Source organism: Oryctolagus cuniculus, chromosome 9 (genome assembly GCF_051225735.1).
Source record: "Oryctolagus cuniculus isolate XC-2025 breed Fujian yellow rabbit chromosome 9, ASM5122573v1, whole genome shotgun sequence".
NCBI classification, from domain to species: Eukaryota; Metazoa; Chordata; class Mammalia; order Lagomorpha; family Leporidae; genus Oryctolagus; species Oryctolagus cuniculus.
The window spans coordinates 95,984,555-96,010,710 of NC_142875.1; the positions used below are offsets into that span (position 1 = coordinate 95,984,555).

The following is a 26,156-nucleotide window of genomic DNA, read 5'->3' on the forward strand; positions in this document are numbered from 1 at the left end:
TATGGATGGAAGATATGTGTGTGTGTGTGTGTGTGCGCGTGCACGCATATGTCTTGTTCTCTCTCTTTGTTTCTCTTTCAAATAAATAAATATTTAAAAATTATACTTGGAAAGCAAATAAGTGATAGAAGGGAAAGCAGTAGGACAAAGAGGAACGGATGAGGGAGATAACAGGAATCTGAGTTTGTCAATGACTGAGGGGGTGGTAGATTAACAGAGCAGGGGCTACATGGAGAGAATGAAATCGAGGTGCTGGCCTTTGTTTTGGACTTACTGAATTCTAGATATTGTCACAACATCTTGATGGCAGTCGGCAAGAAAAATTTCTGTTTGTGAAGCAGAGAGAGAAAGTTGAGAGCCAACCTCCAGAAGCATTGCTATCACTAAGACACGAGAAGTATTGTAGCATAAGGAGAAGGCCGGGGCAGATGGTACAATTTCACCTCCTCTGGTGCTTGGTCTTCCTCCATGCATCCAAGTTCTGAAACTGTGTGTTTCATGGCCAAGGTACTTGCCACAGCTAGCCCTGCATGTTTACTTGTTCATGTTCCCAACACATTCTCGATTCTGAGTGTTTAGGGTTATTTTTGAGCTCCATAGAATGCGGAACATAAGCCAGATGCCTCATAGTGCTCAGGAAGTGTTTGTAAATACTCTTTGGAAAGAATGGCTCTGTGCTCTAAAGCTGAGGTGGTTGTTGTGAAACAGGATCAGGGTCAAGGTGACCATTCTGGACCTAGTCCAGGTCAAGTGACATTAAAAAGAAACCAGTTGGCATGATTTGTGTCTTTCTCCTTTGAAGCTCTATAGATTGAGAACATGAACTGAGAATATGGATAATGGATTAGGAAAAATAGAAGAATAGAAAATAGAAGACCAAAGGGTTTAGGACAGAATCAGGATCCATAGAGAGAGTCTATGGTGATTGGAGAGGGTAGACCAAGCCAAGAAAGGTGCCCTTAGACATCAAGCAGTCAGTGCTTTAAGAAATGAAACACATTTGCAAAATAAGGCAGGTGGTATTGGAAGGGGGTGGAAATTGAGAGAGGGAGAAATGCTGTTGGTTCTCGGATGTGACTTTGCTGCTTGTATGACCTTGGTGGGTTGAATTATGTCCCCAAAAGATATAACCCCTAGTACCTTAGCATGTGACCTTATTTGGAAATAGGGTCTTTGCAGATTTTTAAGATGAGGTTGTCCTGGAACAAGATGGGTCTTTAATCCAGTGACTGCTGTCCTTATAAGAGGGAAGCGACACACATAGGGAGCCCACTGTGTGATGGTGGAGGCAGAGATTGAAGTTAGCTGCAGCTGTACACTAAGGACTTGCTGTAACCAACCAGGAGTGAGGATGGAGATGGGGCGGGCCAACCTCCACATGTTTCAGAGGAAGCAAGGTCCTGCTGATGCCTTGAACCCAGACTTCCAGCACTAAGAGCTGTGACAGAATAATCTTCTGTTGCTCTAAGCCACTCTGCTTGTGGTACTTAGTTATAGCAGCCTGATACCCTGGCTCAAGGGAAGTGGAAGTGAAGGTCATGGAGACCAGGGAAGTAAAAGTCATTGAGGCAGTGCTCTAGCTTCAGAGAACGCCCTGCAGAGATGGGTATGGGAAGGAGCAGGGGGTGCGAGGGGAGTGTTCTGGAGCCTGCATAGCTGGCTGCGCCCACCCTCACTCAGCTCTCTGCATCTCCCTCTCTTGAAGGTGAATCAAGGAGCTTCTGCCATCATCTTGAAGGATCCTTCTGCCCTCGTGGTTTTATTTATCTCAGTTTGCCAAACCTGTCAGTTCGTGGTATTTGGGTTTAAGTTGCACTGGATATGTGTGCATGGTTCCTCCTTGAGTATTACTTTAGAGGTTCTGGGTAACTAAATAGGACTGAGGGCGTCCAGTTGAACTGGTTCAATATTCTTCCTACTCTCTACCTAAAATGATTCTCATTGCAGAAAGCCGAATAAAACAGCACACCTCAGTGTATTTTCCTGAAGAAAGGGAAACAGTTGGTATTGAAGTGGCTACTTCCTCTTGTGAAGTCCTCCAGGAAAACTGGACATTCTAGACTTGCTCTCTAGAGAACAAGGTCTTTGGGGAAAAAACGCTAAAAAGAAAAATCTATGTCCAAAGAAGCTGAGCTTGAGGATAGGATATAGGAGGTGTCTCAGCTCCCTCTGTGGCTCATTGCCTTCTCTCCAGAACTCCAACGATTTAGGAATGATAAAAATGAATCTCTTGGGGCCAGTGATGTGGCATAATGGACTGATCATTTGCCTGTAGTGCTGGCATCTTCTAGGGGCGCCAGTGCAAGTCCTGGCTACTCTTCTTCTGATCCAGCTCTCTCCTATGGCCTGGGAAAGCAGCAGAAGATGGCCCAAGTTCTTGGGCACCTGCACCCACATGGGAGACCTGGAAGAAACTCCTGCCTGCTGACGTCGGAACAGCCCAGCTCTGGCCATTGTGGCCATTTGGGGAGTGAACCAGCGGATGGAAGACTTTTCTCTCTGTCTCCTCCTCCCTCTCTCTCTGGCTCTACAGCTCAAATAAATAAATAAATAAATAAATACATAAAAAAGTGGAGGAAACAGATTAAAAAATAATAAAGTGAATCTCTAATTTGTTATCTGGAGTTCCAGCTTGGAAAATGAACTTGGATTCATGCTAATGTTTTGGATGATTTTACCCTTACTGAGTGCAGAATTCGATGTCTGTCACCCTCCAGCACGTTCACTTCCAGAGGCGGACAGGCTTTGTTTTAGGTGGCAGCACAGGCTTGGGTGTGCTGCTCCTATCCTGATCACTGCAGGGTCCCGGGCTCTGGCCCTTCTTGTTCAGTCTTCTCAGCAGAGTGGCTCACAGAGAGCCACTCCAAGCAGCTCCCAGGGCCGTTTACAGGATCAGCGCTGGCTTCTGGTGGACCAAAACGAACAGCTAGAATGAATGAGAAGACAAGTACCAAGAGTCACTTCTTTTACGTCCCTTCTACCCTGTACCAATATCAAACTCACAATTTTCTGTAAACATCCCCAAGTGATTGATTTGCCCAAATTGCGGTGAAAACAGTGATCTTGGATGTTAAAAAAAAAAAAAAGAAGGCTCAGTGGCCTGTTGCCTTCTTGTGCACATTTTAAACGAGATGGGGGTGGGGAGCCTTGGGTCTGCCTGCCTTGCCTTGCATGTGGTCTGCTTCACCCTGTGATGTCGAGAGGTGATCCTTACCAAGTGACTGTGTTGGAATATCATCCAAGCCACAAAGAACACGTTGGTCCTTGGCTGAGGTGCAGAAGAAAACCGTGTCAAATAGAAGCAGAATTACTACATATCAGTTACTGTGCATCACTAAAGCTGAAGAAAAACAAAATTAAAAAGAAAAAAAAAACGCAATTGCCATTCTTTGTAATGTAGATGCTTTATTGAAATAGGAGGTGCCTTATAGCCATGGTGAAGCTTCTGGTGTCAGGTAGCCACACAGAATCCAGAGTCTGTCTTCTCAACCATCCACTGTTCCCATGGGCTCCCATTGTTAACTGGATCCTGCCTCTAGGCTCCTCTGCAAATACCTTATCGTTTGAAGAGATGGCAATCAGGAATAAGATCCTTTGCCTGCGTCTGGCGCTGGGACCCCAGTCACCTCCCCGGCTGCGGGAGCACTGCAGCCTGGCACGCCCTCGGGCAGTTGTTTTTCTTCGTTGTATTGCTGCTTTAATTGGCCACAGTTCTCCTCATCTGTCACGAACACTCTGAAAATCATACGAGAGTCATTTTCCCCACTTTCTTTGTTGAGGGCGTTTTTCTGTGGACAGGGGCACACCGCGGGCTCCTTGGCGTGCTTTCTTCAGAAAACTGTCATTCGGTGAGCTTCTGCAGGCTGACCGATTGAGTTACAGCCTGAAGAATGTTGAACTTGGTTCTCAGCTGCAGGATGTCTTTCCCGAAAGTTCTCGTCCTGCCAGGCCTGCCCTGAGGATTCACACGTGCGTATTGGTTTACAAGAACATTAAAGCGTTCTCCCCACAGACGGTGGGTGAATTACTTTAGGACTATGAGGTAGGACTCTCCCAGGGCTCCAGGCTCAGGGTTAGCCTGCGGTATGAGCCAGTTCCCTCCTGGCTGGTTTCACATGTATTTATGACTTACTTTTACACCTAATAGCCTTGCTTTGGATTTTTAAGAAGAAATTCTTCATGCAATTAGAGGGAGATTCTGTGGCGGATTGCCATAAAGGGTTGAATGCTCTACTAATGGAAAACATAAAACAATCCAGGCAAGCATTGCATAGGGAGTGTGATTTTAACACATGAAATGGATCCCTAAGTATTGCATTTGAGAGTGAGCAGAAGACCATAAACAGAAAAATGCTTTGTTCATTTTAGGACTGAGGTTCCTTTAGTAGTGGGGTCCATGATAAAATAGACTAGAAAATAACCTGGAAGAAGGGAGCTCGTGGTAACATGCTGCTGGGAGGCATTAAGCTCGTGGCAGCTGCAGCATCCAATGTAGGGTCCTGGGTGAGACTGCAGGTGAGCGACTTTGTGCCTTCTACATGGGCACTGTCTCTCTGGGATGCTAGCAGTTGGTCCCTTTGGCTGTAGGTATTCTGGACACATAACACTCTCCAAATGTTTATTTGGTGGTAGAGTAGCATACTTGTGAGTACCTGTGTGTGTGTGTGTGTGTGTGTGTGTGTGTGTGTGAATACATCTGTGAGTTTGCTCGGTGTTCCACTCTACACATTCATGGTTTCTTCGTGTCATGTACTGTGGTTTGGATATGGTTTGAGTCCATCTCCCAAGGACTTGCGTGTTGGAGGCTTGATGGGGGAGCTTTTATGAGAAAGGGCTATGTGCAAGGTCATTAGGTCACTAGGGGCGCTGCTCCCGCATGCGGTGAACATTGTTCTGGTGGGACTCCCATCAGCTGTTCTTGGACTAATATCCATCATTAGCGCCCTCACTTGGTTGCCTGTAGGTTTGAGTTCTCAGCTCACCTGAAACACCTCCAAGGCCATTGCATTCCTCTCACCAGCAGAGGGTGGGGGAAGTGGATGGGAGCGAAGTGGAATTACAGATGGTGTTTCTACGAAAGTGAGTTGAAATGCTGGTCAATTGTTTTTCTAATGCTGTATGAATCCCAATTTCCTTTTTTATAGGAGTCTTTATGCTCAATTTTGTGGCAAATTGATGTTGAACAAACTAACTTTACCCTGTGGTGGTATTTTGTTGGATAGCTCTGTGGATATTGTTGGGTGAGTAAGGCACTTGTAGTTGACTCCAGACCATGCCACTTCTTCGTGTCTTGGTCATTCCTTTATGACCAGGTAATAGAGGTGTTTCAAGGTCACTCCAAGGACATTTTCGTATTTCTTTGCCAAAGAGAAGCAGCTAAATAATAAAGCAGGCTTGTAATTTTTCTTTTCTTAAAAGATTTATTTGAAAGCCAGAGTCAGAAGGAGGAGAGACAGAGAAGGAGAGAGAGAGAAACAGAGAGAGAGAGAGAGAGAGCCCTTCCATCGGCTGGTTCACTCCCAAAATGACCACTATGGCCAGGGCTGGGCCAGGCCAAAGCCAGGAGCAGGAGCTTCTTCTGGATCTCCCATATGGGTGCTGTGGCACAAGGACTTGGGCCATCCTCTGTTGCTTTCCCAGGCACATTAGCAGGGAGTGCTGCAGCTGGGACTGGAACCAGTGCCCATATGAGATGCCATTGCTGCAAGAGGCGGCTTTACCTGCTATGCCACAACGCCAGCCTCAGCAGGCTGAGATTTGATTTATATTCTTATTTGTCTTTTCAGTGTCTTCTGATGATGATTTTAAATGAACGTTGAAATGCTCTAAAGGCTTAAGAGGAAACAAAATTGCTAAAGAATAAACTAAAACGGCTTAAGTCCAGGATAATATATTCCCTGGCTAATTAGCCTTGGAGCCCATGGCATTGATCTTAATGACTGCATTTAGCCGAATGGGAAGTTTGTGTGTTTTCAAGTTTACAAAGGGAACAATTCAAGTTGTTGAATGATTCTGGTTTAACCTTTGTTCAGTCTTACTGGAAACATTTTTGCTCCTAATTTTCCCCTCATCCCCAAATGTTGCTAAATTAACACAGGCCTTGGAAAGCCCTGGAAAGTCATCTGCCTTTCACAGAGCTCTCTTCTTTTTCCATTGAAAATGTTGCTCTCCAGGCAACTGCATTGATCTGATTGATTCCGTCGTGTGCTCTGCTCTTTGGCCACGGCTGCCTTCTGGAAAGACCGTATCGAGTTCGTCCACTGTTGTGAATGAAAATAATCAGTTGGTGAAAGCACAAAATTAGAAACCTCTCGGTATATTTATTTCTGTGTCTCAAGAATCCTGATTTAAAGCAGACTTTATTTCAAGTGATGTGAACAGTAGGTCGTTCAGGAGTCTCGGATGAATCAATGTTTTCTTCCCTCCACTCCAAGAAAATCTATTTAAAGCAAAGGTCAAATCTGTGCTGGATTTGGAACCTATTAAATGTAAGTTTGGAGCACAGAGCCACTTTTTTGTGTTTCTCCATAGTTGCACGCACTGGGGACAGCCCGGGTGTTTGAGACTTCTCTTTTGTACTGGAGGATGGAGTGTTGCCTGTAGTGTACCTATCTGCTGAACTTTGAGGTCCGGGGAGTCTTTACATTATTAAATTTAGGAATAATTTTAGACATTGAAAATTATCTTACCAGAGTTTAGTTGGCTTTGAAATATGTGACAGTCCTGGCAGAAGTTCATGGAAAGGCGTGTGCATTTGATGTAGCAGTTGACATGCCCACATCCACATTGGAGTACCTGGGTTTAAGTCCCCGGCTCAGTTCCTGTAAAATTTCTCCCTTAGAGTAAGTTTCATGTCTTCTCCCAAACATTGTAGTACTAATGCTTGGGAGCCCCAAATTCTGTATATGAATAAAGAAGTTCTCGGTAGGCATCCTAAAAGATGCTAACTCCATTCCATGTGACCTCCCAATCAAAGTTTTAAATGATACAGCTGAAACTTTATTTTTCCCCATAGTAATGCTAGCTTTCTGGAAAGTGTGTGTGTGTGTGTATACATATGTGTGTGCATTGCAGTTATATGTGTGTGTATGTACATGTGTCTATATTTGAGTGTGTATTAATGCATTTGGGTGTGTGCATGTGTGTGTACATGCATGTTTGTGTGCACATGTATGTGCATGTGTGTTAGATGGGAGGTGAAATCCCTGCAGGAAACTGTTTGAGAAACTTTAGAGACCCTTATTCCCCTGCACACATTTTTAGTTTTTAAATCTGGGAGTCTGTACGTTCTCAAAATTACTTGTTTAATTTTGAAAGCTGACCCTTCGCCTGCTGGGTGGAATGAAGGATCTGGCGCTGTGCCTGTACTGGAAACAGCCCATGGCGGCCCTCAGGAGAAGCCGGGCAGAGGCCCAGTAAGCGCTGGGTTCGGGACTCCTTGTGTCCCATCAGACATTAATAGAGCGATGCACACCAAGGCTTGCGAGCCAGCACCACAGTGGCATGCTCCAAGTGGCTGTGTCTGCAAACCAGAAATGGACGGCTCCCTGGGGAGCCATGTCCAACAGCGGCTGAGACCACGTGTTCCAGTAGCAGAGGGGGTGGGGAACACGTGGCCACCAGCACGTGAAGTTGCTTCTGAGAGCTTCATTGGCTGCTGCACGCGGGGCACCGGGGCCAGATGCCGGCATTATTCCCAAGAAGCTGGATATTGGCATTTTCATGTGAAATCTCCAAGTGTTCAAATTTTGGCTTAAAATATTGTTTAACAAAGGATGAATTAATTAACTTCTAATCAGCCTATTGAGTCTGTCTCCTAGTCACTTATATCAACTACCGAGTCTTTTAAGCGTAAATTGTCATATTTCTGCCCTTAGTTCAGTCTCAGTCATCCTGACCATGGCTCCTATTGCCACCCTTCCGATGGGCTCCCTCTTGCTAAGCCCCACTTGAACTTCCTCCATGGCACGTGCAGTGTGTCGGTTGGTGGGAGTTTACGTGGCACCTGTCCCCTCACTGATGTGTGAGCCCCTTGAGAGCAGGGCCTGTGGACTTCGGTACTTTTCTGGGCCCCGCAGTCAGGATGCCTTAACTATTTGCTGGCTGCCTGAATGGCCCCATCAGGCTCATGTCTCAACCCTTTTTCAGAATTTCAGGAGTAGGACGTTGTCGCAAGAGAAGGGCATTGTCACCATACAGATGCAGAAGGGAGTCACCCGGGGAGGGAACACGTGGCTCACAGTGCTGGGAGCGGTGGCTGTGGCCAGGGCCAGGAGCTCAGGAAGCCACGAATATTCCCTGAAAGAGACGTGGCGAGTTTTTCAGCACCTGCTGTTGGTTGGGTACTTTGTTCTTTTTACTCCTGCATAGTGGGAACAATGCAAATGGGTCCCTTTTCCGTTCTTCAACATCCATTAGGTGCTTGTATGATCCACGAGGAGCAAGGGACACCTGCTGGGTGCACACCTGGAACTTACAGACTTGTAAGTTCCCCACCCCTCCCTTAGTTCCTCCCAGTTTCCTTCTATTGATTGGCCAAGTTCATCGGCCTGGCTAGGTTCCTGCTCCTTATCCCCGTTTCCTCCCCAGGCCTCTGACCATTCACCAAGCATGATAATTCTCTTCAAGATGTCTGCTGGTTTTTCTTTGTTTTCACAGTCAAAGGTCAGGCTGTCAGCTTTGGAAGCTTTGTTTACTGGTCTCCATGTCCTTATCCCGGTCTGTCTTCCATGCTGTGGGTGGGTGAGCTGCAGAGAAAAACCTGAGTGTGGTATTTTTATGCATAAAAGCCTTTCCAGACTTCCTGTAGGCTCTGGGATGAAATCCAAGTGCTCCCCCTGGCCTACCAGACTCTTCACGTCTAGTGCCTTCCTGTGCAGATCCTGCGGTTCCCCACATCTTCCCGGCTTCTAGTACTTGCCACCCATACATGCCACATTACAGCAGGATCCCTGACTGTTTTGTGCCTTTATATTGCTCTTTCTCTCTGTGACACTCTAGGCCCTAGATTCTTGTGCACATAATAGGCCCCCACTCGTTCAAGGTTAAATCTAGGATTTTTTTTTTTGTCTTGCTATATATTTTAGTGTCAACTTTGGACTTCATGACCTTGACTCCTTGCCAGTCTGTATAGAAAAATGAATGGTGAGGAGTGTCCCAGCCCGCCCCAGAGGCCATCCCAGCTCCCCCAGTTGAATATGGCTTCTGCACTCTCAGAGAAGCCTTCTCTCTGATGTTTGATGGGGCCCATGAGGTTTCCCCTAGCTGCAGAGTCCTCCTGAGGAAATGAGACCTGTTCTCTACTTTTTGCTGATTAATTGGGCTGTATTTATTTATTTTTATAGTTTGTGTATAATAGAGTATATCCCTACCTTTATGAACTAGAGTCTCTTATTTAGAAAGAATGGTAGTCCTCTCTTATCTGAGGACTTGCTTTCTGTGGTTTCAATTACCCAAGGCCCTAAAATATTACATTGAAAATTCTACAAACAAGCAATTCATGAACTTGAAATTATGCACCATCTGGAATAGCATAATGAAATCTCACATGACCCCATCAAGATGTGAATTTTGTCCTGTGGATCCATATTGTATACACTACCTGCCTGTTAGTCTCTCTCTTTTTTTAAAGATTTATTTATTATTTACTTGAAAGTCAGAGTTACACAGAGAGAAGGAGAGGAAGAGAGAGAGAGAGGTCCTCTCTCTGCTGGTTCACTCCCAGATGGCCGCAACAGCCGGAGCTGTGCTGATCTGAAACCAGGAGCCAGGAGCCAGTAGCTTCCTCTGGGTCTCCCACACGGGTGCAGAGACCCAAAGACTTGGGCCATCCTGCACTGCTTTCCCAGGCTATAGCAGAAAGCTAGATTGGAAGTGTAGAAGCCAGGACACGAACTGGCACCCACATGGAATGCCGGCACTGCAGGCAGTGGCTTTACCCACCACACCACAGCACCTGCTCCATCCTGTTAGTCTCTTAACAGTGTTCCCTGTAAATGTGACATTTTCTTGACACAGCAGAGGATTTCTACCCAGCAGTCCTTTCCTGTCCCGTAACTCTCCCTATACCCAACCCCTGCGGACTCAGGGAACATTGAAGATCCATAACTGGGCCCACACTGGTTCAGCTCAACCTCAAGCAGTGTGGGTGGCACACCCAATCCTTCTGTCCTGAGCCTCCGCATCGGTAGGTGCCCACTGTGCACACCCATGTTTCCATGTTCTTCACATGTGGTTATAATCTTCACCGTCTGTTCACACAGTCTGCAGCTGTCACACGTGCCTTTGGGAAATTTTATGATCTCTCTTCACCTTTCCTCTTTCAGAATGTTTTGCTGCTTTCATTTGCTATTTGCACAAAGAAACACAACCTGGGTGCTTCATGGTTCCCCCAAGATCCAAGGACACATTACAAAGCATTGCATGCCATGACTGTGTCTTCAAAATACTGAAGCTAAAAGTTTAAGTCCTCAAGGCTGTGGAAATTAAATAATCCAGTTAAGATGGCTGTGTTCATTTTCTTACATGACAGCTGTGATGTTTGTTCAAAGAGTTAGCCTGTGTTTTTAAGAAAAATCAAAGTATGTCAAGCTTTGAAATGGCATTGTGCCGCTTGTAACAGATATTACCATTTATCTTTGTGAACCCAGTGTGGTTCTTCATGAGATTTAATAATATGCTCTGTCTTCCTTTGCTGAAATTCACCTGACATACTTACAGAGTTCATTAAAATCACCATCTGCAAACAGTCATGATCTAGAAGTGAAGGTCTGCAGTAGCTTCTATACTAACTTAAGAGTTCAGTCCTCATTGTATTTAGTTTAGGCACTTTATAATTCCTGTAAAAATCAAGTAGGCTTATGAAAGTGCCATGGCTATATCATTGATATGTTAACATTAGCAGTTTTAACAGCAAAAGTTCAAGAAATTAAGTAATTAAGCTAAGATTGTCATGTGTGATGATACTGAATGTGGCAGTGAGTTGTGGTGTCTGAAAGTGTGCGATAGGAGTGACCTCCAGAGATCCAGCCTTGGCAAATGCGTGACAAGCACCTGTTCCCTGGACTTAAAGGAGGTCATTTCATACCTAGCCAGTGACGGCTCACAAGTGCAGGCTTCACATTCTTCTTGCAGGGTGGTCACACTTCAAAAGAATTTTCCTGCAGAGAAAAGGTTTGTCTACTGCAAGAGGAATCACACATTTTCAAAAATTACAAAAAGGATCTACAGTTGAGGTCCAAACAACAAATGCTTCTTAAAGCATGTATGTTATTCTTGAGATTTTAGTATACACAGCTATTCAAGAATATATTTGTTTAGCATGTCAGAGAGTTCTTTGTACTACAGGGAAAATCCAGTTTTAGGGAAGAAAATAAATTAAACATATTAGATTTGCCATTGAATATCCTTTGAGAAGTGAACAGAAGTATGCATTACACAGATTTCTTTTTAACCTCAAGGATTTGAACTCTGTCACAACTGTTGGTCACATATTCTTTCAATAAATAGTAGGATTGGTAGTTTCCAAACTTTATAGACTCCGAGGCCTTAAGTAAAAAACTGGTCTTTTATAAATGGTACCAACTCCTTAACAGCCCCTGCTAGTTTTCTTTCCTTCACCCAACTTCCTGAATCTGCCCTCTAACCTGGGATGCCTTTTCAGAAAAGTATGAATATTTTAAATATTTGTGATGTACAAAAAACAGAAGAAACTAAAGAACAGAGTATCCCAGCCTCCCTGTGGAGAGATTCTTAGATGGAGAGATGTGTGCACAGTGGTTATGCACCCACACAAACAGACCACCAGTGTACTCCGTGTGCTTTGTGAATGATCTTTCCTTACTTCATTTGGATGTCTTGAAATCTCAGCAAACTGAAATTCATTTACTTCAATAACATTAAAAGATGTTCAGTAATGCCTATGTTAATTAACTTAATTTAGTAATTTGTAATATATGTATGTTTCAGAACATTGTGTTGTACACAATAAATACATACCGTTTATTTGTCAGCCATAAAAACTTATATGCTCAACACTACTAGTCATTTAGGAAATACAAATTAAAACTATTGACTCTAATACTATATATATCCACCAGCCAGGCTTAAAGTAAAAAGATTGAGCATTTAAGTGTTGGTAAGGATGAAGAAAACTGGAAAACTTGCTTAACTGCTGGAAACCCAGAATGGCACAACTAATTAGGAAGACAATTTCACAGTTTCTGTAAAGTTACATATTCATTTGCTCTGTATGTGCCTGTTTTGTGGTATAACTGGGTAAGTTTCCCAAAAGAAATAAAAGTGTATATTCACACAAAGACCAGTATGCAAATATTCATAGTAGAATTAGTCATAATATCCCCAAGCTGTAAGCAACCTAAATATTCAATAAAGGATGAATGGGTATGCAGATTATAGTATATGAAGGTAGTCCAGAAAGTTTATGGAAAGATGAAATTGAAAGATAAATTTATTCTGATGTCCCAAAAAAAAGTTTGAAATCATGCATAACTTTTTCGCATTGCACATTTTCCATGAACTTTTTGAAGACCTGCTTATATTCCTACTACTCAGCAGCGAAAAGGAATGAACTATGAATATGTGCAAAAACACTGGCTGGATCTCCAAACAGTAGGCCAAGTGAATAGACAAGACAGGAAAGAATACAAACTGATTCTATGTGACTTTCCCAAAGGGGCAAAACTAGAGTGACGGAAGTCAGTGTTGGGGGTGAAGGGAGGGGATTGTCGGAGGGGAAATTGGGAGTCATGGAAGTGTTGTCTGTCTTGAGAGGGTTCCATGATTGTATACCTTTGGCAGATTTTATTGGATTGTACACTTAAAATGTGATCGTTCTTTTGCATATTAATTGAACCTGAAGAGGCTTGGGTACTAGTGTTAATTCAATAAATTTGGGTTGGTTTTGTCTGAAAGGATAAGAATTGTTCATCAGGAATAGACGCCTTTTGTGGGAGGGAAGGACGACCAGTGTCGTTTCATGATGGCTGCCAGGGTCAAGCCCATGGAAACCAGAAGGACACCTGGTACTTGCAGGCGGGAGACCAGGTATCTCTTGAAATGTTTGTTTAACACCTGGACGATACTGCCCAGTCCTTTGAAGTTATTATGGAAGTCCTTGAAAGGTTATATGTTCTACAGTGATGCCTCTTATCTACTTCCTCACTGTAACTACAGAGATATTCGTGGTTTGGAACAAGGCAGGCATCCAGCACTAAGAGGTATCTGCTCTGCCTGCCACCCACAGCTGCCGGTTTCAGCCTTGCTGGTCTTAGTTAGCCTGTAATGGATTTGCTGTGTTTGTGCAAACTTTTACACACCCATTGCTTTCTATAAATGCAAAAATCACGCAGAACATTCATGCTGTCAAGAAAAAAGTGTGAGCCGGTGCCGTGGCTCAATAGGCTAATCCTCCACCTTGCGGCGCCGGCACACCGGGTTCTAGTCCCGGTTGGGGCGCCGGATTCTGTCCCAGTTGCCCCTCTTCCAGGCCAGCTCTCTGCTATGGCCAGGGAGTGCAGTGGAGGATGGCCCAGGTGCTTGGGCCCTGCACCCCATGGGAGACCAGGAAAAGCACCTGGCCCCTGGCTCCTGCCAGGATCAGCGTGGTGCGCCGGCTGCAGCGGCGGCCATTGGAGGGTGAACCAACGGCAAAGGAAGACCTTTCTCTCTCTGTCTCTCTCTCTCACTGTCCACTCTGCCTGTCAAAAAAAAAAAAAAGTAAAAAAAAAAAAAAAAAGAAAAAGGTGTGATTGTATTGGAAATGGAAATAATATTGTAAAAAAAGGGGGGAGGGGTACAAGAAAATGGTGAATGTAGCTTTTCTGCGTCTGAGGCTGAATGCTGGGAATGACTGGATGAACAGGAGTCAGTAATGATGAGTCAAGAATCAGCTAACAACCAGTAACACATAGGGGGAAAAACCCAACCTGGACAAACTGAGCATACAGACGAAAGGATGAGTGTGATCATTTGATGCTTCTTTGCCCAAGGGTAATTCAGTCTGCTTTCGAACTTGGAGGCACAGAGTGGTTTGGTAGAAGCGCTGCTGATGAAACTTGAACCATCCAGGCTTTCAGCATGGTCAGCTCCAAGCCTGATGGAATTTGCAGAACATCAAAGTGAAGGCAGAGGCAGCTGCTGCCACCATGGCGTCTAAGAAATCCCTCATGGCACACACCAAGCTCCTGGAGGAGGAGGGCTCCTGTCTGAGCGGATGTCAGGGTTACTGGAACTGTTGGAGTTTGAAGAAAGATTCCTGCCATCTGCAAGTTGGCAGAAACGCATCAAGGTTCGAGAAGTTTCCGTCTCTCCTGGTTTGTTTATGAAATCCGAGGTGCTTAACAGTGGAATGGCCTTTCGTACCCTGTCTGTTCCTAGGCTAAACGAGTCTGCACCTCAGCTGTACTCCAGGGTTCCTCAGAGGAACCGTTCAGGGGCCTCTATAAATCACTAAATCCACAGCCATCTCCTGGGAACACGGGGTGGCGCTGTCTGTGGCATATATATGATCGTATTCTAATAACTGCAGGTGCAAAAAGCCAAGGGCTGGCCTTGCTGATAACAAATGCAAGATTCTCCATGCAGCTCGCCAGGGAAGGAGGCAGACCTTGGTTCAGCGTAGCTGAGGGGAGAGTCGTCAGTGCAGCTGCGCGTTTTGGGCATTAAATCACATGTGATTGTAATGGCGAGGGAGGGTAGAAATGTAGAGTATGAATGAACAGCTGGAAATCTACAGTTCAACATTCACACCTACAGGGCAAATTCCAATTTAGAATTCTGTAATGTTTCTTATCTTTCTGGGAATGGAGCCCCTGGCCTCAACTCCCTCTGCCCCTCATAACAGCTAAGTCCATTATAACTTTCAGTAATTGGCTTTTTTTTTTTTATTATTAAAATAAGAGGCTGCAGTATAAATTTTAGCAACTGGGCTAAATAGGCATTAACAGGCCCCAGGATCCAACCACAATTTGTAACATCATTCCTTTGGGAGAATGGATTCTAAGTGCCCAGTAACTACCTTACAAACAGACTCTTCAATCATAGTGCATTTGAGAATAAGGGACTGTTTGTAAGGGTAATGCCTTCCATTGGCTCGCCGGGGAACTGCACAGAAGGGACCTATATCCTCCACACATGTGTGGCGAGCCCAGCCCGTCTGGGTTTGATCAAAGAATATTGCTGAGTAGGCGTGGAAGGTGTAGGAATTAAAACCACAGTAGAGGTTGAGACTAATCAAGGTCGGAGCTAGAGGATTGGATCTGGAGAGGTGCTAGTGGCCGGAAAGGTTTCCCACCTCCAAGGCAAAGGTGGGGTTCTAAGCAGTTGGGGGAAAGGGAGAACAGGATGGAAAATAAGGAAGAGGGAAGGAGGCAGGAGGAGAGGAAGTTGAAGGCAAAAAGGCCAAGAGATAGGAAGCAAAAAGGATTGAGAACCCATCGTTTTCAAGGAAAATGCAATTCAGAATGTACCAGGAAGGCTGAGTAGCCCACAAAGAGGTCCGATGAAGAGATGGCCACGCTCCCACCCCAGACCTGCAGACCCATACATGATCTCTTATAGGTTGTGCAGTGGAATTTTTAGATTTTAGGTTTTTTAAAATTTTGTTTTAATAAAATTAAAAATACTTGAAAGGCAGACAGAGACAGAGATGGAGAGAGATCTTCCATCCACTAGGTGACTCAAATACCTGCAGTTGTCAGCAGGACCAGGTCCAAGCCAGGAACCCAGAACTCAGTCCAGGGCTCCTGTGTGGGTGGCAGAGACCCAAGCACTTGAGCCATTACTGCTGCCTCCCAGGTTGTGCATTCGCAGGGAGCTGGAACTGGGAGCAGAACTGGGCCTCGAAGCCAGGCATTCTTATAGGGAATGTAGGTGTCCCAGCCGGCAGCCCCACTGCTGTGCCAGATACTCACGTTTACTGTGGAATGTTTAGAATCTAGATTTAGACATGTCAATTCATTTATGAACTCAACACATTTATTGTATATCGAGCACTTGTTGCGGGTTAGCATGAGGGTGGCGAAGTGAATTTCTGCCCTCATCACATTTACACATGAGTGTAATTGTAGCCAACCACAAAAATGAAGCAAAGCAAGCTAAGGTATAATGGTGGTGATATGCAGAATCTGCCCATAAGTTTGCCTTATTTCATCCTTAATTTTGTGTGTTGGTCATCTTGATAATATACTCCAGTAACTACATCTGGATAATAAGCTTGACTCACAGAACTGCTTAATTAAACCCATTTTACCTTGAGAAAACTATTAATATAGAAGACCCTTCACCAATGGTTCAGAAATACAAGGTCAAAAGAATATAAATGTGGGGCCGGTGGCATAGCAGGTAAAGCCTGGCATCCCATATGGGCACCAGTTTGAGTCCCAGCTGCTCCACTTCCGATCCAGCTCTCTGCTATAGCCTGGGAAAGTACTGGAAGATGGCCCATGTCCTTGGACCCCTGTACCCACATGGGAGACCCAGAAGTTGTTCCTGGCTCCTGGCTTTGCAGCCAAGTGGGGAGTGAACCAGCAGATGGAAGACCTCTCTCTCTCTCTCTCTGCCTCTCCTTCTCTCTGTGTGTAACTCTGACTTTCAAATGAATAAATAAATCTTTTTTAAAAAGACTATAAATGTAAAGTTTCTTAAATTACTGTGGTGTAACAAGTAGTGTTTGCTGCTGTCTTGGAAAGTGGAATGGGTGGCTACGATATCGCTACAGTTTGCAGTTCAGCCCAGCCAGGATGTTGTCATGTTCACACTGAGAGAGAGAGAGAGAGAGAGATCGAGAGATCATTCTCTTGTTTCATGTAAGGGCACCAATTCCATCATGAGTTCTCTATTCTCAGGACCCAATTACCTTCACCTTCCAAAGGCCTCACCTCCTGATACTGGAGATTAGTGTGTTGATTGCAGATTGTGTGTGTGGGGGGGGGGGGGACTTAAACATTTAGGCCATGGTTAAATTTCAAGATTTCAACTTGGATGATCTGTTTCCCAGGCCATATGAGGTGGTGATGCACTCTGGAGGAAGAGTGGCCACGTCTTCCTCTGTGCCCTCTCCCCACCCTTGTGCTGTTAAAGCTCCAGCTCCCTTTTGGGTCCTTTCCCTACAAGGGTCAGGAGGTGGTAGGGGCCAGGGCTATTGTACAGATCTCAGGAACCGTTTCCTTCTGTTGACACTCCTGCCGCTTGTCTTCCTAGAGACTCAAACATGGATGGGTGGTCAGCACCCTCCCCACTCTCCTCCAGCTGAGGAGGAGGAGCCATCAGTGTCCATCCAGCCTGGCCTCATGCACGCTCTAGAATCAGCCAGGCTGAGAAAGTGCCCTCTTAATGCCACTTTCTTTATGTCCCCACTCACGTCATGCCTTCTTTGAAAAGAAAAGCAAAGAAAAAAGCCCCAGGCTGTGATTTCCATGTCTCGGGAATTTTTCCCCTCCAGACTTTTTTCTTCCTTGGATCCAGGCCAAGGGCCACTGGGGAGGCCAGCAGGGGCAGAAGACTTGGGGTTGTACCAGGCCTCTGCTGCAGCTGCCTGGGAACCGAATTTGTGTGCTATGCCCCATCCTTTTGGTGAAATATTTCTTAGGTTTCTCTTCCCTTGTCCTGGTCCCTTTTCTGTTGCTGTAATAGACTGCCTGAGGCTGGATAATTTACAAAGAAAAGAGGTTAATTTTGGTTCATTGTTATGGAAGTTGGGAGGTCAAGGTCAGGGTGTGGGATCTGATAAGGACCTCCCTCTGCATCCTGGCCAAAGGGAAAAGCAGAGGGGAGGGACCCTGTGCAGAGGAAACAGAACAGGAGGTGCAGCCTTGCTTCCTAACAACCTGCTCTTGAGGTAATTCATCCAGACGTGGAGTGAGAATTCCCTCCTGTGAGAATGAACCATCTCCCTGGAGCAGAAGCCATCCTTTCGTGGGAGGATGACCATCTCAATTCTGCCACACTAGGGACCAGTTTTCCGACTTGTGCGTTACTGGGGACATAATTCAAACTGTAGGGGCCCTCCACACATGGACCCCTGGCAGATACACCATCCAGAATTACCGAGGCCTGTGTGAGCTCCCTGCAGAGCACATGCAAGCTGGGATCACCCGAATAGAGGAATTTTCTTCTCTCTCCTCAACTTCTAAAAGACAGGCTGATTTCATAGGGAAGATAAACGCAGGGGTGGTGTTTCCCACAGTGAACACCCCAGAGAAGACACCCACATTCCATATCAGAGTTCCTGATTCAGGTACTAGCTCTCTTCCTCCTAATGGGCACCCTAGGAGGCAGCAAGTAATGACATTTATTCACTGCCTCAAGTGGAAGAAATGTGTGTTTTCTTAGGTATGGAAAAGTCTTAACGGTTACGTACTAAGAGGAAGGAGAATGAGTTTACCATATACCAAGCTCAGTGCTGTGCTGTTGCATTATGTTCATAGCAAAAATGCAATGAAGGGTTCCCAGCTCCATTTTACACATGAGAAAATAGCAGTTTAAGCAGGCTCAGCGTCTTGCCTAAGGTGGCAGAAGTGTAAGAAGTGAGCAGTTGGAACCAGACCCCTGGCCACCTGACTCAGCACAGAACTGCGGATCACATCTCTCTGATAATGACAGGAGTCTCTTTGAGCATGAAAACTGAGCAGTTAATGGCAGAAGCTGCTTCTCTATCTGTAACAGCAGCTGATCCTCCACTTAACTCAGGGTGGGAAGAGTCCTCTTCATTACACCTATTTCCTTAAGACTATAATTTATGTTATCAAATGATAAATTGCATGTAAATGTAACTTAATAACCAAAGGGCCATCATCCAGACAATAATTTCAGCAGACTTTTGTGCTTCCTGATGAACTCAAACCAGATTTTATTTTATGAGCCTGAAGTTGCATTCTTATACCTGAGCCAGTTTTGCTATTCAAGGTCATAAACTCACCGGGATGATCAGAACGTCATTTTTCATCATCTTAAAGATGAATGATTCTGTGGTTTAATCCCATGTGATGAAGGAGCTCATAGCATGGTGCTTATTTAGGCTGGTAGTAATGTTTTGGGAGTTTAATTTGATTAGATATTTTCTGAAATGTGAAAATGATCAGCTTAATTTCTTATCCTGATGATACATGCAGAGAAAGGTTCAATCTGAAGATCTCAGCTGGAATAGAAATTAATCTTTTGTGTTATTTTTATAGTCTTCTCTATATTTTGGATGCTCTTACTGGGGTGGGGAATGTCCGGCTCATGGGCTGTATAAGGTCCATGAAATCCTTTGGTCTGGCCCTGCCAAGGCAACCACAGGCAGGACTCAAAATTCAGTAAATCTGTAGCAGGCTAATTTTTTGATCGATAATTTTGTATGGCCTGCGAATGATGTTACAAATATCCATGGGGCTGGCCCTGTGGCACAGTGGGTTAACGTCCTGGCCTGAAGCACCAGCATCTCTTACGGGCGCCGGTTCAAGACCTGGCTGCTCCACTTCCAGTCCAGCTCTCTGCTATGACCTGGGAAAGCAGTAGAAGATGGCCCAAGTCCTTGAGCCCCTGCACCCTCATGGGAAACTTGGAAGAATCTCCTGGCTCCTGGCTTCAGATTGGCGGAGTCTGGCCATTGCAGCCAATTGGGGAGTGAACCAGCAGATGAAAGACCTCTCTCTCTCTGCCTCTCCTCTCTCTGTGTAACTCTGACTTTCAAATAAATAAATAAATCTTAAAAAAAAAAAACAAAAAACAAAAAAACAAATATCCAAATGGCCCTTGGCAGAAAACAGGCTCCCAAGTCCTGTAAGAATTAACTTGTACAAACTGAGAAATGTTAGTATTAGTGATTCGGTTCCAATAAGGCTATCTTTCCCCCTAAAACCACCTTTGTTTATGTAGCGTTTCCTGTTTTAAGGGTACCAAGAGTAAAGTGGATGCAGTGGAAGGAGAGAGACACAGTCACTGGAACCTCAGCAGTTGAAGTTCCAGCAGATAGGGTTTGGATATTCCAGATCAGCCACAGAGCCCTACCAGAGTGGGTTCTTGTAAATATGAGGGTGCTTCAAAGTATTCGTGGGAAACTGAATTAAAAAAATAAGTTTATGATGACAGCATTTGGCATAGTGGTTAAGATTCTTATCAAAGTGGTAGGGTTCAAGTTCTGATCCACTGCCGATTGCAGCTTCCTGCCAATGTACACCCTGAAAGGGCGCAGGTGATGGCTGTATTACCAACCACATGGGAGACCTGAATTGAATTTTGGGTTCCTGTCTTTGACCTGGCCAAACTCTGACTGTTGTGAACATCTGGGGAATGAACCAGTGGGTAGAAGATCTCTGTGTGCCTCTCTGCCTTTCAAATAAATTAAATAAAATTTTTTTCAAAGATAAGTTTATTTTGGTGCAAAAAGTTTTGAAATCCATGTATAGTTTTCTTTTTTTTTTTTTAAGATTTTTATTTATCTTTTTGAAAGTCAGAGTTACACAGAGAGAGGAGAGGCAGAGAGAGAGAGAGAGAGATGTTCCATCAGCTGGTTCACTCCCCAGTTGGCTGCAATGTCCAGAGCTTTGCTGATCCGAAGCCAGGAGCCAGGAGCTTCTTCCAGGTCTCCCACGTGGGTGGAGGGGCCCAAGGACTTGGGCCATCTTCTACTACTTCCCCAGGCCATAGCAGAGAGCTGGATGGGAAGTGGAGCAGCCGGGTCTCAAACCAGCACCCACATGGGATGCCAGCGCCTCAGGCCAGGGCATTAACCCACTGCGCCACAGCGCCAGCCCCCATAGTTTTCTTCATAATATCTTTTTCCCGAGCCGGCGCCGTGGCTCAATAGGCTAATCCTCCACCTTGCGGCGCCGGCACACCGGGTTCTAGTCCCGGTTGGGGCGCCGGATTCTGTCCCGGTTGCCCCTCTTCCAGGCCAGCTCTCTGCAATGGCCAGGGAGTGCAGTGGAGGATGGCCCAGGTGCTTGGGCCCTGCACCCCATGGGAGACCAGGAAAAGCACCTGGCTCCTGGCTCCTGCCAGGATCAGCGCGGTGCGCCGGCTGCAGCGGCGGCCATTGGAGGGTGAACCAGCGGCAAAAGGAAGACCTTTCTCTCTCTGACTCTCTCTCTCACTGTCCACTCTGCCTGTCAAAAAAAAAAAAAAAAAAAAAAAAAAAAATATCTTTTTCCCAGGAACTTTTTGAAGTCCCTTTGTATCAAATAGATTGCCCTATGAGGATGTTTTCACATATAAGTCAGACCTAGGCAGCATTCCAATGAATTCTAATGTATGAAGATGAACCCTGTGTCTTTCACATCACAATGTTTTCAATTCAGCAAACTTCTGAATTTTTAAAAATTCTAAGCACCAGCAAATGTGACTCCCTATTCTGTCTTTCAGGCAACGAGGGCGGCCATCACGCAGCACTGCGCTGACCTGGGCAGCCTGTTGGGCAGGGAAAACGACGTAGCCCTCATCATCGACGGCCACACGCTGAAGTATGCACTGTCCTTCGAAGTCCGGAGGAGCTTCCTGGATCTGGCGCTGTCGTGTAAAGCGGTCATCTGCTGCAGGTAGGGGTGTGAAGGACAGGCGTAAGTCCCAGGCCACTGCTGCGTCTGTGTCCTGCGTGTCTGTGGAAGAAGCTGGGGTGTGGGAGATCCTAGACCTAAGGTCTTAGATCTGAAAAAGGCAAAGCAAAAGTAGGAATTTATCTTTCACTGCTGTGTCACAGATTTTATGGAAGGGGGTTAGAGATTTTACATTTTTGTTTCCTCTGGCCTTTTCAGAGGAGATCAAAAGAAATAGGAACCAGGGCTTCCAGCCATCTCCCCAATGTGAGGTAAATTGGAGAACCTGCCTCCAGCCCGTGTGGCAAGCCCTGGAGGTCACACCTCCTTTGTGCCTTCTTCTGGGTTTCTGAGCTCAACTTCCAAGACTGGCAGAGCTTTGATGCCTCTTTTCCGGTGTTCGCTGGGCATTCCTCTTTGGTTGGTAAACAGCTTTGGTTGCATTCATGTGATAACCAAGTTTTGTGTTAAGATGTAACCAGAAGTCTTTGCTGGTTTCCCAGATGTTCTTCAGGTTGGCTGTTGTCACGTGCCATTGATGGCTAGTCCTGCGGGGGTCCATTTCTGATAGAGGTTTGAAAGACCAATGGAATTTTAAAGAAAATTAATTACCAGAAAGATTGAGTGGCCAATGTAAGGCCACAAGAATGGGCATGGTGGCTGGTAGGGCCTCCAGAGTGGACAAGCATGTAGGTGTCCTGCCTCGTGTCATAGGACATTCAAGGACCATGAGGAACAAATTCAGGTGTGTTTGGGACAGCAAATGAGATCTGTTTTACCTTTTAGACAGAAAATGTGGTGCAGCTGTGAGGGACCTATGAGGGATAGTGAGGAATGACTAGAACGTCTGGCAATGAAATCCTGTTGGAGGGGTTTATGATGGACACTGTAGCTCACTCTCTTTCTTAAACAGTCTTATTGTGGTACAGTTCATACCACGTGTGGTTCTCCCACTTAAAGCATATAGGTCAGTAGTGTTCAATAGAGCTGTTAAACCATTACCACAACCAAATGTAGATGATTTTTCTCATTCTGAAACAAAGCCCTGTATCCATTATGTGTTAATCCCACCCTCGTCCCCCTGTCCCACCACCCTCCACTAATGTGATTTATCTCTGTCAGTTTGCCTAGAGAGGGCATTTCTTATGAATTAAGTAATACAAAATGTTGCCTTTTTCTGACTGGCTTCTATCACTTAGCGTGTTTTCAGGTTTAATTCAGGTTCTTTTTGTGAACAGATAATGTTTCATTGTTGGATTTATCACATGTTGCTTACCCTCCTACCAGCTGATAAGCATTTGGTTTCTTTACACTTTCTGACTATTACAAACCATGCTCTCGTGGACATTGATGTGTGAGTTGTCATATGGGCTGGGTTTTGGGTGTGTACCTGGCATTTCTAGATCCCTGGGGGAGCTCTTTGCTCACCCCTTTGAGGAACTGCCCACCTGCCTGCCCCAGTGCCCGTGCCCTTTTGTGTTCTCACTAGCAGTGTGCGTGAGTGTCAGTTGTTCCACCTCAGAGCAGACACTGAGCATTATCTATATTTTTGATTAGCAAGTTAAGTGAATATAAAGTAGCATCTCACTATAGCTTTCATTTGAGTTTCTCTCATGATGAACGATGCCGAGCATCTTTTCATATGCTGTTTAGCCATTTGTGTATCTTCTTTGGAGAAATGTCTGTTCAAACCCTTATTCCTTTTTCTTTTCTTCCTTCCTTCCTTCCTTCCTTCCTTCCTTCCTTCCTTCCTTTCTTCCTTTCTTCCTTCCTTTCTTCCTTCCTTCCTTCCTTTCTTCCTTCCTTTCTTCCTTTCTTTCTTTATTTCTTTCTTTCTTTCAGGCAGAGTGGACAGTGAGAGAGAGAGACAGAGTGAAAGGTCTTCCTTTTGCCATTGGTTCACCCTCCAATGACCGCTGCGGCCGGCACGCCACGCTGATCCGATGGCAGGAGCCAGGTGCTTCTCCTGGTCTCCCATGGGGTGCAGGGCCCAAGGACTTGGGCCATCCTCCACTGCACTCCCTGGCCACAGCAGAGAGCTGGCCTGGAAGAGGGGCAACCGGGACAGAATCCAGCACCCCGAGTGGGACTAGAACCCGGTGTGCCGGCGCCGCTAGGCGGAGGATTAGCCTAGTGAGCTGTGGCACCAGCTCACCCTTACTCCTTTTTCAAATGGAATATTTTCTTTTTATTGAGTCACAAGAGTTCTGAATGTGCTCTAGATACAGGTATCTTAACAGATAAATGATTGGTGGATATTTCCTCCCATTCTGTAAGCTGTTTTTTTTTTTTTTAACCTTCTTGCTATTATTTGCAATACAAAATATTTTAATTTTAGTGAAGTCCAATTTTTCTATTTTTTTTCTTTGGTGCTTTGGGTGTTGTATCTAATGAACTCCCTTTTAAAGCCACTATGGTTCTTTCTTTCCTGGATTCCGTTTGAACCCTTTAGATTAAGGATGTGCATGTTCTAATGGTAGGAAGGTGGCAAAATTCTTTTTTTCCCCCATAATTTTTCCTTTGTGTCTGCATTCTAAATTTGCTGAATAGCAAGTAGCTCATTTCCAAGAATTCCTCAACACTGGAACTTGTCAGTTCTGCATGATTACCATGTTGGTCAAGGAACCGTCTCTCTCACTTGGTGGACAGAGACCAACAACAAAAGCCAGCATTGTGGTGCCGTAGGTTCTGATCCAGCTGCCTGTTGATGTGCCTGAGAAAACAGTGGAAAATGGCCCAAGCTGGTCACTCATGTAGGAGACCCAGCTGCAGTCCCAGGCTCCTGCTGTCAGCTTGGCCTTGCCAGGGCTATTGCGGCATTTGGGGAATGAACCTGTAGATGGAAGATCTCTCTCTCTCTCTCTCTCTCTCTCTGTGTGTGTGTGTGTGTCTCTCCCTCTCTGTAATGCTGCCTTTCAAGTTAAAAAAAAAAATAAAGAACTCAACAACAGCACCAGAAACAATGTGGGAAAGCCCAGTGCACTGTAAGTCCAAGCACACATGCTGAAGACATGTGAGGTTTTTTTTTTGTTTTTTTTTTTTTTTTTTTTTTTTTTTTTGACAGGCAGAGTGGACAGTGAGAGAGAGACAGAGAGAAAGGTCTTCCTTTGCCGTTGGTTCACCCTCCAATGGCCGCCGTGGCCGGTGTGCTGCGGCTGGCGCACCGTGCTGATCCGATGGCAGGAGCCAGGTACTTATCCTGGTCTCCCAATGGGGTTCAGGACCCAGGTACTTGGGCCATCCTCCACTGCACTCCCGGGCCACAGCAGAGAGCTGGCCTGGAAGAGGAGCAACCGGGACAGAATCCGGCGCCCCGACCGGGACTAGAACCCGGTGTGCCGGTACTGCAAGGCGGAGGATTAGCCTAGTGAGCCGTGGCGCCGGCAATCATGTGAGGGTTTTCAAAGGGACATCAAAGTGAGTCCGGTTGGAGTCTCGGGGGAGAGCTGGGAAGGCTTCTGAGGCTTTACAGGAACATGCTCTTTGCCTGCCAGGTGCTTCATACCAAAGAAAAACATCTTTCTCCCCCTCTCGCTTTGGCTGCTTTCACGGGCCTTTGTGGGCCACACAAGGCTGTGTGCCTAAATACGTTGCAGGAAGGAGTCAAGCTGCAATTGGCTCAGAAAGAGGACATTTTAAATTAAATGCTGTTACTGTCTGCAAAATAGCAGTGGTAATTGGAAAAAGGGACCTAGGATCGAGTGCTGCCTTCCTATGCCACGAGACATTTCTTGGCTGATCTCACATGTAGGATTAAAAAAAAAAAAACTCAGTGCATACTTTAACAAAAAGCACTCATGTACTTCAAATAGACCTACTATCATGGAGAATGTAAACTTAAGATCAAATTAATATGTGGCTTTGAACGTAAAGCCCAACCTGAATTCTCAGTTTCCTCTCTAAAATGTAATACTTATAAGAGTTACCCTGTTCTGTTCTAATAGAAGACATTTTTTTCCTGAAAATATCTTTTCTAGGCATTCTCTTACTAACCCTGATTCAGAGGTGGCTGAATTTTTTGCAAAAGTGAATAAAACCCTTAAACTAAAACAATACTAATATTTAGCAGCAAAAAGAGGAAAAATGCAAGAGTTTGTTAAATATTTTGCTGTAATTAGAATGAGACTATCTCACTAATTATACGTGGCTACACTCAGATATTTTCCGCATAGTTAAAATCCTAGAAAAGCAATGATGCACTCTTCAAGACAGTTAGCAGTAAGTATTTTATCGCAGATGGATTGTATCTGGCAGGGGGTCTGCAGTTGTTGAGTAAACTGCTCAGACCAAGAAGGTTTTTATTGTGGGCTTGATGTTAGCATTGTGTGTTTCTACGTGTTGTGGGAGAATGAAAGCATAAGATAGGGTCACTGGCCTCGAAATCCAACTAATGAATGATGGTATGTCTCCAGTTCTTTGTGTCTCCTATCTGAAAGTACATCAGAAAGTTCATGGACAGTGGAATTAGAAGGTAACTTGATTTTGATGCACAATATTTTGAAATCCATGCAAAGGATGGGTGTTCAAAAAGTTCATGGAAAATGTGTATTAGGAAAATATATCTCAAAATTGGTTTGCATCGAAATACACTTACCTTTTGATTCCATTTTCCATGAACTGTCC

At 45.1% G+C, this 26,156-nt stretch overlaps 1 protein-coding gene across 12 annotated transcripts in view; it reads left to right on the forward strand.

Moving 5' to 3' along the window:
* Positions 1-26,156, forward strand: part of ATP8A2 (ATPase phospholipid transporting 8A2) — a 726,614-nt gene that overhangs the window by 351,943 nt on the left and 348,515 nt on the right. For all 12 annotated transcript variants that reach the window (XM_089304392.1, XM_051850718.3, XM_089304397.1 and 9 more), the window contains one exon: positions 21,364-21,536. In XM_089304392.1, coding sequence (XP_089160518.1) covers positions 21,364-21,536 — 173 coding nt within the window. The remainder of the gene's footprint in view (positions 1-21,363; positions 21,537-26,156) is intronic.